Source organism: Mauremys mutica, chromosome 4 (genome assembly GCF_020497125.1).
Source record: "Mauremys mutica isolate MM-2020 ecotype Southern chromosome 4, ASM2049712v1, whole genome shotgun sequence".
In the NCBI taxonomy this organism is placed as follows: Eukaryota; Metazoa; Chordata; order Testudines; family Geoemydidae; genus Mauremys; species Mauremys mutica.
This window is the reverse complement of record NC_059075.1, coordinates 87,502,735-87,518,359: the sequence shown is the minus strand read 5'-3', so window position 1 is coordinate 87,518,359 and position 15,625 is coordinate 87,502,735. Positions and strand designations below refer to the sequence as shown.

At 40.8% G+C, this 15,625-nt stretch overlaps 1 protein-coding gene across 8 annotated transcripts in view; it reads right to left on the bottom strand.

Annotated features, from left to right (window-relative positions):
• Positions 1-607: 607 nt before the first annotated feature.
• LUZP2 (leucine zipper protein 2) overlaps positions 608-15,625 on the bottom strand; it is a 431,446-nt gene continuing 416,428 nt past the window's right edge. For all 8 annotated transcript variants that reach the window (XM_045012211.1, XM_045012213.1, XM_045012212.1 and 5 more), the window contains 2 exons: positions 2,168-2,248; positions 608-962 (listed from right to left, as the gene is read on the bottom strand). In XM_045012211.1, coding sequence (XP_044868146.1) covers positions 858-962; positions 2,168-2,248 — 186 coding nt within the window. In that variant the 3' untranslated portion in view covers positions 608-857. The remainder of the gene's footprint in view (positions 963-2,167; positions 2,249-15,625) is intronic.

Sequence of the window (15,625 nt, the reverse complement as noted above, 5' to 3'; positions counted from 1 at the left end):
GAGCTGATACAGAAAGTGCACTCTATGCACAGCTAAGAGATTCTTAAGAACTATATAGGTAGCACATACCATTGCAAGCATTCATCAAATCCACTTTCTCTGTGTTTTGCCAATTATGGTGACAAAGTACTTTTTTATTCTTTTTCATTCCTGTTAGGGCAGCAGGGCCAACGCAGCTATGGGAGATGGAGATAGATTCCATTCTGGCTTGTGCATCATCAGTAGAATTGTTAACTTGGTTTCAACTGCAGAATTTTTATGTTGGGGCTGCATAAGCCACAAAGAAAACAACTTGAGATTCAGTTGAGTTTGTAACGGTTGCAGTTAGAAAAAAAAAATCTTTTTACCTGTTAACTGAGTAGACTTGAAAGGTGGTAAATATAGAATCCTATTGTGATTTTCATAGTCACTCTTTTGAGTAGCATTGCACTCTACCTATGTAATTATTATTATTATTTTATGTTAGCAGGCTTTTATCCCTGTTTTGACTTCAGCCTCCCAGTATACAGTAAAGATAGCTATCAAACAGAACAGGCTAAGAAAAGAAAACTTCTGAATGGCAGTTCTTTACAAAACAGACTGATTTATAATAAGCAAGTTACTGATCAGGGCAGAATAATATTTCAAAAAAACTGGACTGTATTACAAAGCATATCTTCAAACATCCATTTCTGTTGGATTATTGCTGAGAGGTACTAATTGGTCTATTTCAGAAACTAGACTAATTTACAAACATTCATAAAATAGTGAAAAAAGTTGCATGCTTTAGAAACTTGATACATTATCATGCTTCTGGACTAAAAACAATATGAAGACAATAGCAAATGAAGGACATTGTTAACATGGCTTAGTAATGTTTACAGTGGTTTTTCTTCTGTTTTATCTGACTCTTCATGCTTCTTCTCATTTGTCTCTGCTGATTTTTTAGCTTCAGGTTTAATCCATGGAGGGCTGTGTAACTTCTGTTAACCAACACAAAGGGGAAAACAGAATCAATGTAAGTATTATAATATTATGGAATGTTACACGGATGAATAGTGGGATGCTAAATAAAAAAGGTCATCTTCTCATCAAAAAACAGATCAATCCTGATTTAAATCAAGAGTTACTGAACTGAAGTCAGAGAATTTACACTTGCGTAAGTGAGAGGAGAATCAAGCCAACATCTGTGGTCATCATATTACATTGGAATACAAGGCATCAACACTGAATGCTTAAAGTGCCATAGGAATAATGTGCACACAGCTGTATTTATTTTTGTTAGTCTTTGTACTGCTTTCAAAATAACTATAGTATGTCTGCTGAGTGCATATATACATTATCTGTATATGTATATACATATGTATAATGTGTGTCTCTCTATATATATAGAATTAATCTACATTCCATGAAACCTATAGCATCTTTCTCAAAATACCAAAATGTTAATTGTAGAAACAATTGTATGAAATCAATTGCTCACCTTTTATAGATTTATTATTTGAGGATACTGCTAGGAAGATTTAAAACAATAAAATATTCTTCAACTGCTTTCTCATTGTCTGGTTCAGAATTCTAGTCTCTGCCAGAAGAGGTCCTAGCCATTTTGCTGACTAGGGTGGAAAAAAAAATTGGTGCTCCCCCCACCCCCTAAGTGGCAGAGGGCGGAAAAAACAGCTGGTCAATCAGTGGTACAAAAATGGCTGGAGAATTAGAATGGAGCAAAACAGCTGAGCTGCCCAGAGGTACAGCACTTCCCATTTCTCCTACAGAATATCTATGTATCTATATTTTTATTGGACCTACAGATGAAGGGGTCCTATGATACAATCTTCTGAAGTTTTTCTTTGTGTAACATGCTTAATTAAGCACAGTTTCACTAAATCATAGTAATACCCAGGGTTTGGAAATTGTTCTTCCCCCTCCCCCCAAAAAAGGAACCCTGAGTTTATAAGAATGGCCTAGCTGATTATTAGGGCAGTCAAGTTCTTTAAGTATTGAAATAGTTCCTAACAGAAGGCCATCTCATACCACCAACTTCAATCAAGTGGAGCAGAAGTCTTCACTGTGATTAATGAGGAGCTACCTAGAAATCACTGACTTAGAATAAGCAGATACAGTTCAAGGAATTTTGCATTTGATAAAGACACTTTTATAAAAGGGCTCAATTACACGAAGACAGAAGTACCTGAAAGCTAGGATCTGTTTCTGCCACCTTGAGGTGAGGAGATGTTGAATTATTGTGCTTCCCCAAACAAGTCTTGCCAACCTGCAAATACAATCATTGAAACCATATCACTGTTACAAAATTTTGGGGGAAAAAATCAGTGATTTTCTTCTTTCCTTCAGTAGATGGGATTGACACTTATATAACCTTTTTTATGTTCAAAGCTCTTTACTAATATTATCGAGTTTATCCTGACAACAGCCCCGTGGGGCAGGTAGGTAAGTAATTAGAATTCCCATATTACAGATGAGGAAATTGTGGCAGAGAATTTAAGTAGCTTGATCAATGCCACAGAGGGAGTTGGAGTAAAAACTGGAATTAAGATTCAGGACTTCTCCATTTCCATTCCTTTACCTAAATCACTGGGCCATCCCTGTGTCAGTAGTAGGGCAATGGAATCGATCAACAGATTGAGTGGGAGGAGGGCATCTGTCTCTCTAAGTACAGAAAGTGCATTACATCCAGCTCTTTAGATGAACACGAGGTGAGAGGGACAAATCAGCAAAGTTTATGGAAAGGAAAGCTGTGCCTTTGTTGTCTATTAAAATCCTTTGAGCATGTCAATAGAATAGCGAATAAAACAGCATTGGTTGATATCATTTATTTGAAGTTCTTAAATACTTTCTTACTAAAAGGAAACAACAGACTGAAAGGTAAAGTTCTGTTATAGATCAGGGACTCTCTCATAGACAGAAAACAGAATAGAAATATTCAATTTTCTACGTCAAAAGTCTAACCTATAGTCTAGCCTATTAAGTCGAGCCTATTAGGACTGGCATTTATTACATTTATTCATGAGATAGAAAGGAAGTGAACAGTGGTGTATAATTGTTCAGGTTAGTTCAGGTTAGTCACTGTAGCAGGGTGACCCTGCTCCTGCCCTGAGGGGTTTAAAAGTGGCCTGGCAGGGCTTGAGAACGGCGGTTCTCAAGACTGGGCTGAATAAGGAAGTGGCTGCAGCTCAGGCCACGCCCCCAAACTGAGCCACAGCTGGCCCCTATAAAAGGCCAGGGAAGCCAGCGCCCAGTCAGTCTCTCTCTGGCTATAGAGAGAGATGGGCCTGGCTGCTTAGGAGCCGAGATAAGTACCTAGGGTGAAGCAGGGCTGGGGAAAGGCTGAGGAGCTGGGGAGCTCCAGCCTGGAAAGCCCCAGGCTGCGGCCTAGCAGTGGGCCAACAGGTACTGGGGGTTGCAGAGGGCAGCCCAGGTGTAGGCCAAGGCAGCAGGTCCAAACCCCTTTGCCGGTGATGAATAGGCTGATACTGCAGTCTGCCCCAGAGTGTGGGGCTAGACAATGACTGGCAGTAGCCAATACTGAGGCAAGGTGGGGATAGAGGGTGAGGGTTCCCTGAGGAGGGGAAACCCAGAGAGAACGGGGTTACTGCTAGGGGGCAGCACCCCATGTAAGAGGGCACCGGGTCCAGGGAGGGACACGGGGGGCCTGAAGACAGGTGGATCACCGGCCTGCAGAGGGCGCTCCAGCGCTGCAGAGAGCTAATTCCTGGAGTCACCAGCAGGAGGCACCGCAGGGGTGAGTCCAACCCGTTACACGTGGTGGAGAATGCAGGCATAGCGGTCCGCCCCTGATACAAGGGGCCAGGGCAAGGACTATGGGACTATTGCCTGGACTTTGAGACGGTAGAGAAAATGAAGACAAGAGACTATTATTGGAGAGCCTGTGTGGCCCGGCTCGCCGAGCAGCAAGCAGGGCTGCTTCAACTGCTGCGGGGGCGGGCACATGGACCTCAATGGGGGCCAGGCACCTTGGGCTGGAGGCCAGTGCCAGGGCCTAAAGACTGTTTTGCCTGTGGGCAACGGGGACACTTCAGAAGGGAGTGCCCCTACCAGACTCGAGTGCCCCCTGTGAAGTTAACAGGGGGGCTCCAGACCTGTTGGGCTTGTGGGAAGCAGGGACACCTAAAGAGAGTGTGCCCTCATGGAGCTCCCAAGGCCCGGGCCAGCCCAGAAGAAAGGGCTAGGGCCCGCACAACCAGGACTGGGGCCGTGGTAGGGGGAAGGCGCCAAGGGTGCTTCCACTGCCACACCAAGGGCCACCTAAAAAGGCATTGCCCCCTGAGACAGAAAGGGGGAGTGCCTGAAACCAAAGCTCCATCTGGGACTAGCCGCCAGGAAGGGGTAGTCAAGACTGAGGCCCCTAAAGACAAGGGGGCTGAGGCAGAGAGGCCCCACCTTAATCAGGGAACCCACACAAGGGCCAGGAGGGCCGATGTGGGAACCCAAACAGATGTGGGAACCCAAATGGAAGTGGGGACCCACGTAGGACTAGAGAGGTCTACGGTGGGGACCCAAACAATTGAGGAAGCAAGCAGGCTGCTCCAAGCAATGGAGAGCCTGCGGCAGGAAAGGGATGTCCTGAGGGCCCAGTTGAGGAGAAAGCTGGGCCGGTAGGACAAACAACACTCCCGCCCCCCCCGGTGGAGGGGTTCTTGAGGTGGGGGGTGTGTAGCAGGGTGGCCCCTGCTCCTGCCCTGAGGGGTTTAAAAGTGGCCTGGCAGGGCTTGAGAGCGGCGGTTCTCAAGACTGGGCTGAATAAGGAAGTGGCTGCAGCTGAGGCCACGCCCCCAAACTGAGCCACAGCTGGCCCCTATAAAAGGCCAGGGAAGCCAGAGCCCAGTCAGTCTCTCTCTGGCTATAGAGAGAGATGGGCCTGGCTGCTTAGGAGCCGAGATAAGTACCTAGGGTGAAGCAGGGCTGGGGAAAGGCTGAGGAGCTGGGGAGCTCCAGCCTGGAAAGCCCCAGGCTGCGGCCTAGCAGTGGGCCAACAGGTACTGGGGGTTGCAGAGGGCAGCCCAGGTGTAGGCCAAGGCAGCAGGTCCAAACCCCTTTGCCGGTGATGAGTAGGCTGATACTGCAGTCTGCCCCAGAGTGTGGGGCTAGACAATGACTGGCAGTAGCCAATACTAAGGCAAGGTGGGGATAGAGGGTGAGGGTTCCCTGAGGAGGGGAAACCCAGAGAGAATGGGGTTACTGCTAGGGGGCAGCACCCCATGTAAGAGGGCACCGGGTCCAGGGAGGGACACGGGGGGCCTGAAGACATGTGGATCACCGGCCTGCAGAGGGCGCTCCAGCGCTGCAGAGAGCTAATTCCCAGAGTCACCAGCAGGAGGCGCCGCAGGGGTGAGTCCAACCCGTTAGTCACCTTGAGAAATTTAAGAAAGACCTAACAAAGCTAGGTGACTGGGAAGCATGATGAGAAATGAAATTTACTAAAGGGGCATAAAAAGAAAAAAAAACCCTAACCAACTAAATATTAGGTTGTGTAAAGAAAATAGTAGAAAATAACACTAAATAATTATTAGACCATTTTATAAATTGATGGTGTACTGTCACCTACAAGGCTGAAACATTCTGATCATTTTGTCTCAGAAAAGATACAACAGAAATAGAAAGGATCCAGAGATGGGTGACAAAAGTTGGTAGAGACATGGAAAAGCTTTTAAATTGGGAAAGATTAATTGAAAAGAAAGGAATGGTTTAGAGCAAAGACAAGTAATGGGGGCATGGTTAGGATTAATAATTGTTTTTTATAGGAGACCAATCCTTCATGCTTGATCTCACAAGCCAGCCATTAACTGATGTGGTTCTGGGGAAAGGAAGAAATTTCCCCTATGGGCATGATATTCCATATTTGTCCACTAGCAGGTTTCTTGCTCCTTTCTCTTTAGCATCTGGTACTAGTCACTACTGGAGACAGGATACTGGACTGGGTGGATGACTGTTCTGAACCAGTAGAGCAATTCCTAAATTCCTTTAGTGTTTAACCACACTAAATATTGACATTCTGTCACAATGAAGACTTCCATATTACTAAACAAATAACTATCAATTCAACCAGCAAAGATGAACTACTGCCTGCATTTTAAACAAGAAATACTGATAAGAGCACGTCATACCATTGCACTGTATACCCTGACTGGTTACCAATTTGAAACCAGTCCCGTTCTTAATAGTTAAGGCCCTTGGCAGGCCAAGTCCTGGCTATTTTAGAGACTGCCTCCCCATTCATGACTTGAAAAACAGGCAAATACTTCTAGGACATTGTAGCAAATGAAACCTAAGACAAAGTCTGTGAGACTCAGAGATAAAATATTTTGGTCAAAGGAGCTTGTTTCTGAAATGAGTTACCAATAGCAGTTTGAACAAGACCTACATTGGTCACTTTTAGAATATGCTGCAAGATCCACCCCACCCATTTCCTAAAGCTCTTCCACTAAAAAAAACAAACACACCAGGAACAAAGGAAACCAACAAAGCCAGCCAACCAGAGTTTTCTAATGTCTAAGAACAAACAGCTGAATCTTTTATGGATGCCATTGAGAGAGTCCATCATGCAGATCAAAATTGACTTGTTTCAGTGTGTACACATTATGGCAATAGGTTCTATAGCAAAGCCTGAGAGAAATTACAAAAGAGTAGAAAAGCTACCTACTGTAATATGGGAAGGTTAGAAACTAGATTTAGCATTTTAATAACAATAAAGGGGTTGGGGGGCCTGGTAAATGGCTAGGTTCTTTACAGACACATTCAGTGTGGTAGTCCTCTGATTTTTTGATCCTATATACCATGGGCATGAGCATTCTAGAAAATGCATAGACTGACAAAGGGCCAAACTTTCACTGCCAGTCCAGCAGATTTAGCCCAGTCCAGCAGGTGTAGACACACTCCAGAGCTCCATGGCCCAACTGGCTCTGTCCCTGCAGAGCACTACTGGAGACCAGTGAGAAGAGGCATGCAGGTAGTCACTGAGGAGCTTTCCAGTCCTGTCTCCCAGAAGCAGACTCCAAGATTCCACCCTCCTCAGCCCACCTACAGGCCTCATCCAAAGCCCACTGAAACAGAATGACTCCCACTGATTTCAGTAGGCTTGGGATCAGTCCTATTGTAGTAGAGGCATCATGATTGACATCAGGGGAAGCAGTGCCTCCTGTGATATCCCTGTTTCTCCCCACCAAGAGATAGCCAATACATTGAAGGGGATCCTCTAGACACTTCCCCCTCAAAAAGCACCATAGCCTGACAGCTCTAAACAGCTTTGTTAGCTAGCAATGAGGTCTACAGGTGTAACTGGTACAAGTGGTACAATTTGATAAGCCAATCACTTTGTTTAGTTATAAGCGAATCTTCAGCTGCCTCATGAGCACTAGTTTTGAAGACAGTAAACTATCTGGAGGGCTACATTCTCTGCCGGCCGGTGTAAATCAGCATACTGTAGCGATGCCAATTTATTCCAGATGATGATTTCCCTTTCAAGCTCGGAAAAGGGAGTTACCTGCTGTTTTGCTCTAGAAGAGCTGAAATAGATAGTAGAAACTCATTATGATTTCATATCAGAATACTTGTTAAATGGCCCGTAACTCTAAAATGAATTTTATTCAAATTTTGGGTAAGATTTTCTTTTTTGCTTTCAAGTAACTATGGCAACTTTCAAGACAAACAAATGTTCTTAGGTATCAGAAGGGTAAAAATAGGGCTTAAAATGAAACCTTACCTAAGGTGTCATGAATGCTTTTTCTACATAGTGCCAAAGCCCAATAAAACATTGTGTCTAGTATAATGTGTTTGTATAACTCTGTTAATATAGGATAGATGCACTGGAGACATGAATAACTTACACCACCATATTACTATAAAATACCATGAGTCATGGCATAGCTGCCATTATTTTCACTGGAGTTGCAAAGCAATTTACTGTGTTTTTATTGCAATGCACCACACCATATATCATGGTAACTTAATGAATGAATAAGGCAAGCCTCTGACATTTTATAGGTGGCTTTTTTTAATTACCTGCTGTATGATATACCAAATTTATTTAATAAATGCTAAACACATTTTTTTAACTTACAAAGACCGAACATGAGATTATGGGCTTTAGAATATTTTACTGGATATTATGCATTTATTTTTCAGCAGTTTTATATATCAGAAAATTTCTTCTCAGGAACCTTAACAATAAAGAGATAAATATATATATATATATATATAAAGATAAACATATTAACTCACAAAGACTTTGATACAAATAGCTTTGAGAAACTAAGAAGGTGGGGCAAGGATAAAGAATGTAGAGATCTACTCCTCTATGGATGCATGGCTAAAACAAACTGGGTGAAGCAGTAATCTGTCTTTGTGACTGCACATGAAAGGACAGCCTGCCCTGTCATTAGTGACCTACTGCATCAAGGTACTCTCCTCCAAGGAAGGCAGTCCCTCAGTTGTCCCAACACCCACCCTTCTCTATTAAGACAATAGAATGGTGGCCCAAAATATTAGTCCCTGTGAGCAAAGACTCATCAGTCCTTTCTCTGCCAATGAGTAAATCATCCAGAAAGAGGTGGGCAGGAAGTAAAGTCATATTCCCTTGCACATGTGCAAGCACATGTCCCGTATCCCATCCTGCCATCCCCTTCTTCCCCATAAAGAAACAATCTTCACCTCATAATTTGCACACGGAACCACCATTGCCCATGAGCAGATGAATGAAAACAGAGGTTGCAAGAATGTTAGCAGAAATGCAAATATAAACAGATGAAAACACAGCCAAATGTAAGGGGTAGAAGTGGGATGCGTTCAAGGCAGTGAGAACTAAAAAGTTATAACCCACAATCTCTCAGTTAATCCAGTGCAACACCACTGTTTTCAGTGTAGCAGTCTAAAGCTATGTCTACATTAAGAGCTAAGGGTGTGATTCCCTTGCTTCTGTAAACATACCGACAATAGCTCAATGAATGCTCAGTGAGAGCTAGCACACATATGTGTACATGAGCTGGGGAATCACACCCCCAGTTTGCAGTGCAGACATAGCCTAACTGAGCCTATCCTGAAGGCAGGATTTGAGCTAAAATTGTGCCAAAAGAACTACATTAGTCTTTCAGTTCTAATCCAATGCACAGAGTATCCATTTGACAAATAAATCTTAACAGGAATCTCTCTCTTGCTCTTTTGCAAATCTGGGAAGGCTTAGCAGTGGAATTGAATGAAACCATTCCAGGATGGATGGAGGTGTTTCATGTTCATGTTCCCCAAGTCTACTGGGGTCAATGCTCAATTTCAAATTTAAGCTGGTATCAGGGAAATGAGATGGAGCAGGAGCTGTTTTGCCAGCTCTACACCATTGCAGGATCCATATATACTAGTGTAGTCCTCCCTACACAGGATCTGGGCCTATATCTCAGTCTTACTACACCTGGTGATGTTTTTGAGCTTGATAAATATATTTAAAACATCCATTTACTTCCAGGAAGGACTTTCTGGGATTCATAGCATACATTTGTCCTCTCCCTCAACCCAATCAGAGAAGTTCAGCAAGGTTATTCGGCTTATATCTGCAAAGAAAAGAAACTCTGCAACACCAAGGGGAAAATAAAGGCAACTCCTTTAGAAGACTACTTCTCTCCCCTTAGTTAATATCCATTTGAGAGCCCAACAAGCTCAGCTTATGTTTTAAGGGCCAATGTAAAAAAACAACAACAAAAAAAACCACAACCACCACCCAGAGCTATATTATTCATATTTTTCTTATTGTTTGTGACAGATGAATAAAGACTGTGGATGTAAGAGCAGCATAGATGAAAGAGATGGATGATATTGTACACTTGGGAAACTATATTAGTAAGCAAGGAAGATATGATTCAGCAGAGATGCATTGGTCTAGTTACAAATATTTGAGGAACCATGGAGGCTTTTCTATGAAAGAGAGAAATTTTGGGATTTTAAGAGACTCTTCAAGCAAGGCTAGTTAGTTTGCTAAAAATTGTGCCTGCCCATGTATAGAGGTGGGTGGGGAAGGGTCAGGAAAAATCTAGAATAGGTGTGGCCTTGACAGAGTCTCCCCCGTCCTGTCATTGTCCAGTTATTAACAAAATAGTTAGCTCTCATTACACTCCTTTGAGTTGGGTAGATAAGTATCACTAACCACACATTGGAGCATAGGAAACGGGGATAGAAAGAGGCAGAGTCTGGATTAGAACTCAAGCCCCTCCTATCTTTTGCTCATTCCTCTAATCTACACAGCCTTTTGGTTGTGCACGTGCAATTTTGTTACTCCTCCTCAAACTTAAACAGTAATGGAAGACACAGTCAGAGGTGATATCTCTCTCTTTCCTGCACATATCCTTCCCCTATTTGATAGGTGTTGAGCTACTCAACCTACAGATATTTTACTAATGAGTGAATTTTACAGATTAACTGTGGGCAAATCCTGAACACCTTTACCCCATTGATAATCTGTCAAACTCTTGTTGACTTTAAAGTTTTTCTACTATAGAAAGTTTTCTGATCCAGAACCTAATGGTTACAGATAATTTATTAACTGACTTACATAGGTTGTCCATTGATTTGGAGGCATTATGAAGGCCCCAATCCTTCAGGCCCTGTATGTGCAGAACTCTCATTGAAATCAATGCAAGCTGCAAATGCAGAGAGCTGCACACTGTCTGATCCCAAGATGAAAACTTCATGGAAAAAATTATCAATCAAGTTCATTTATTTGCAGACCATGACTTCATTTTATAGGTTTATTTTTCTATACTTTCCTGTTTCAATTGTGTATTTTTCCACAACATCTCATTAAAATTTAGTCTTGACAGGAATTACAATTTTTATGACTGTGTGTGAATTTTGTTCTCTGCAAAAAAGAACGGGTTATTATTATTTTTTCCTTCTAAACAACAGAACAATGTTTCCATGGGCTGAATTTATTGGTGAGGAGGGCTCATTTCACATTTTCCATGTGAAGATTAAGAAAAATATTAATGACCTCTTTATTTTTATTTGTAAAATAAAGTATCCCATGGTATACTTAAGCAATTCATTTTTATGCACTCTAAAGCACAAAGAATCTGGAATAGTAAATATTAAAGCAGATAGACAATCAAGGCATGGTATAAGACAAAGTATTTATCCATCTTGATCAACTTAGTATGCAGTTTGATCAACAAAGTATCAGTATGTGAGAATTCAATTGATGAACTATGCAGCTTGATCAGTAAAGTATGCAAAAATTTAACACCTATAGTATTCAGCTTACCCTGTGAATACAGCAGAGCTAGGGAGATGCACTGCTGGCTGTGTAAATTATGAAAGTGGATCAGCCCAGTATGCATCCTCATTAATTTTTTTAATAGAATAGTAACATTAGGCATGTCTCTTGACTATTAAACTATTCAATTTGATCTACAAACTATGCAACAACATGACTATGAAGGTATTCAGTTAAATCAGTGAAGCAAGACTTAAAAAGAAAACTACATACTGTGTAGATCAACTAATCATTCAACTTGCTTATTAAGGTGCATTTTTCACACGCTAGCTAGAGCAGAGCTCATGCATCTGTCTCTTCAGGCTGTGAGGCATGTTTCTAGCTGCAATGTAGACAAGCCCTTAGTGTTAAAGCTCCATAGAGTGTCACTGAAGTTAAGCTGGTGTAAAACTGATATCTGTAAGATCAGAGTCTGATCTGGAATCTCCTGGTTTCACATTGCAGAGATAAAATATGTTTGGATGGGTTTACAATCCCTGGATTATTCTTGTGTTATTGGTTCAAATGATCTGAAACTTTCAAAGAGGAAGTAGATAAAATCTGCTAAATTTCACCTGGTTTAATGCCAAAACTCTCTGAAAGGACAAATTTAAATGATTTCAAGTCAAAATTATAAAGGGCCCAAGTTTGCTCAAAAGTTTATTATCCCTTCCAAACTTTTCAATTATCTCGGTTTGGCATTTGAATTTGTATCAAACGCCAGACAATTAAGTTTTGTGTGTTTTCGTGTTGTTTGCAAATATTTCACATTGATCTAATGATTAAAATGATAAATTCTCCACTCAGACTGGATTTACACCAGACCAAGTGAGAGAATTTAGACTATGACATGTTAGTTCTCAAACATTAAACACGTATTGTCACGCTCCTTTCTCTCTAGTTCTAGGTTCTGAGATTTCTTCCCTTCTCTAGTTCTGATGCTGCACACTGAGAAGAATGTGCTTTTGTCAGTTTCCCTGATTTCTAAAGTAACTTGTCCCCTCAAAGATGCAAGGCCAAAGACTTAACTGAAGGCAGTGGAGTTGCATTTGCTTACATCCATGACTGAACTTGACTAGTTAACTGTTAGTCTTTTTTTCCTCATGATAATCCGCTAACCTACACAGATGGCTCATGTTTATACAAACTTTATTGTTGTATCTTGTTTTAAAATACACAGGAACTATCTGTTTTCCGGATCCTAACTCAATGTATTAAAATATGGCATAACTATGGTAAGGTGCAGAATAGATTTTTTCCTTTGAGAACTGTCCTGTATCATTAGCCAAATTACTTCCATGTTTAGTACAAGGACACACAAACATCTTCTCATCAACTATTATAATGATCTACTTAAATATCTGGTGAGCCTCCAAACAGCTTATTAAAGAAGATGTAGTGCTAAATATATATAATATATTTGAGTGTGCATTTCCATTGGTTCTTGATTAAGGTATCCCTGCAGTTTTTCACACTTTAGCACTCTTGTTTTAGGCATTCAGTGTACTGGCTTAACACTTAAAACCAAATTGTTTTAACCCTTCATGACCTTTATAGTCTTTTTTTAGGCAGCATGGGACAATTGAAGTCAGATTCAGAATTGAGCCAGCCTGAAATGAAATTTGTGACAGTAACAATTTTACTTTTCTCTTGTTACCACACTGGCAAGGGAGGTGGAGGACAGTAGAGTGATCAAAGCTTTGCTGTTAAGAATGATGAAAAATTATGACGCTAAATGCCATGGTTGCTTAGAAACATGTGTATGTTTTGGTCCAGTGCTCAATGTCCTTTGCCACTGAATGATTAATGAATTTGTTGTATTTGTTTACTGCAGGAACATGAAGGCAGTAAATAAAATCTGTACTACTTTTGTTTTTCAGAAAAGGCTGAGCAAGGACAAACAAAGAGAGCTAAAAATCCAGCACAAGATGATGAATCTAAGCTGTTTAAATAAAGCAACATTTGATGTTATTTCTGACTCCCTGCAATAGGTGATTCTAAATGTGTCATATGCATAAGGATTCTCTGGACTGAAGAAGGTAGTGAATGACCTTTGGATGGTGCCTTTTCTTTTTTGGGGCAGGAGGGGTGTGAACGTTACAAATTGATAATATTCTTCATAATATTGTAACAGAAGGAGTCTAGTTTCTGCTTGAGACATTGTTCAGTCCAGGATTCTACACTAGAAGGATTCTACAGCTATGCACTGTAAGTAAAAATACATGAGGTGAAATCCTGATTCCCTTGAAGCCAACAGAAAAATATCCCATTGACTTCAACTGAGCCAGGATTTCACTGATAATCTCCTAGCAGTTTGACCACTGGAAAACATCCTCTTGAATTTAATTGATAAGATTCTTCTTATTAAAGTGTTTTATAAATGCCAGGGATGAGTAAAAAAAAATTGGTATTGGAGGCAAACAGAGGTCCTGACTCAGGCAAAATGTCACTGATTTAAATAAACCAAGACATTAATATTGCAAGATGAGCTAACTACTTGTAGCCGTTGAATGTCCCATGGTGTGGGGCGATATGGGGGGAGGGGTAGCTCTTTTTTTCCCAACGTGTCCAATTTCCAAATGAATTAATTTCATTCTGCTTATCTAGATCCAACCTATATATAAAATCGTATGTATATTCACTTTAGAAATTACATACATTAATATGAACACATAAGCCATAAACAAAAACTGCAGCAGGAGTAGCAAATTAAAAATAATCAATGTATTTGGCCATAAGGAGTGCAGGGGGAAAAATCTGATATATTTGACAAGCCCTTTACCATCTTTCTCTTTTCTTTAGAAGTCTAAAATACCGTATGTTCTTCTACGGTAGTCAGTCATTAGAAGAGTAATCCTTCTACAAAATTATCTGATAAACAAGATCCAGTTTAACAATTAAGAGATTTTTCCACCACTGTGAGAAGAGTTGCTGAAGGTTTCTTAGCAACATCTTGATTCTGACCATATTCATTAAGTCCCGGTTTTTAACTCAGTTTCAACCCTTATATTATTTTTAAAAAATAAATGGCAGATCATAACTTGTCATGCATTTTTACGACCTTAATTGTACTTTGGCCACTGGACCATAATAGTTTAAAAAGTCTGACCATCTTCAAACATTTCCTATTTAAAAAACAACAGAAATATAGAAATAAATTAAAACCAACATGCAAACAAACATGTGGGGAAAAAAGGTACCGTTCTTCTTCCCAAACTTGGAATTTACTCAAAATGACACAGCTAAGAAGTGCAGACAAGAGCATTGTCCTATTGACAAGAGGAAATACCCAAATTTCCAACAGGTACAGTACTTGCTTCTAGTTCTGAAAAGTCCTGAGATATCACTCCTTAAAATAACATTTCGGAAACATTTTTTTAAAGAAGGGGTGGGATTTCAAGTCTTTTTTCAGGTTTCTAAAAATATCAAATTATAGTTTCTCTCCCTCCTGTGAAGCTGGACTCAAGACAACTGAGGGACTGCCTTCCTTGGAGGAGAGTACCTTGATGCAGTAGGTCAGCTTGTTTGTCCCTATGACCTTGAGAGCTATGTTGGCAAGAGTTTTAATGCCTGCTAGGGCCACCCAAACTGGACAGACCAAAGGGTGGGATCAAATAAAAAGCAGTCTACTGGCCCTCCAGATTGGGAGGAAATACAAATAAGGCAAAGGGGAGAAACCTCTAATAAATACGCATTAGGCATAGTGGTGTCAGCATAACACATTATAAAGTTGTATCCCAGTCCGATGTGCTTTGGAAGGGAGATGCCAGGATGATGTCCACTGGTGATGGTTATGATGGTGAGGTGGAAGAAGATAACTAACACTTCAGGTTGTTTTTCAAAGGATGGTGTAAGCAGAAGGATGCTCAACTCATTCTGCCTTGCTGGGTTGGAGTGTTTGTGAAGTTCCTACCTGTATTAATAAAACTATTATAAGTTTAGTGTGATTTCCTCTGGAGCCTTTTTTTAAAAAAATGGTGTCACATTAGCTATCCTCCAATCATCTGCTACAGAAGCTGATTTAAAAGATAGATTACTTATGACAGCTAATAGTTGTGCAATTTCATATTTAAGTTATTTCAGAATTCTTGGATGAATATCATCTGGTCCTGGTGACTTATTATTTAATTTATTAATTTATTCTAAACCTCCTCTTTGACACTTCAAATTGGGAGAGTTCCTCAGATTTGTTACCTAAAAAGAGTGGCTCACATGTGGAAACCTCTGTCACATCCTCTACAGTGAATACTGATGGAAAGAATTAATTTAGCTTCTCCGCACTAGCCTTATCTTCCTTGAGTGCTCTGTTACACCTGGATTTTCCAGTGGCCCCACTGTTTGACAGGCTGCCTGCTTCTGATGTACTTTTAAAAAATTGCT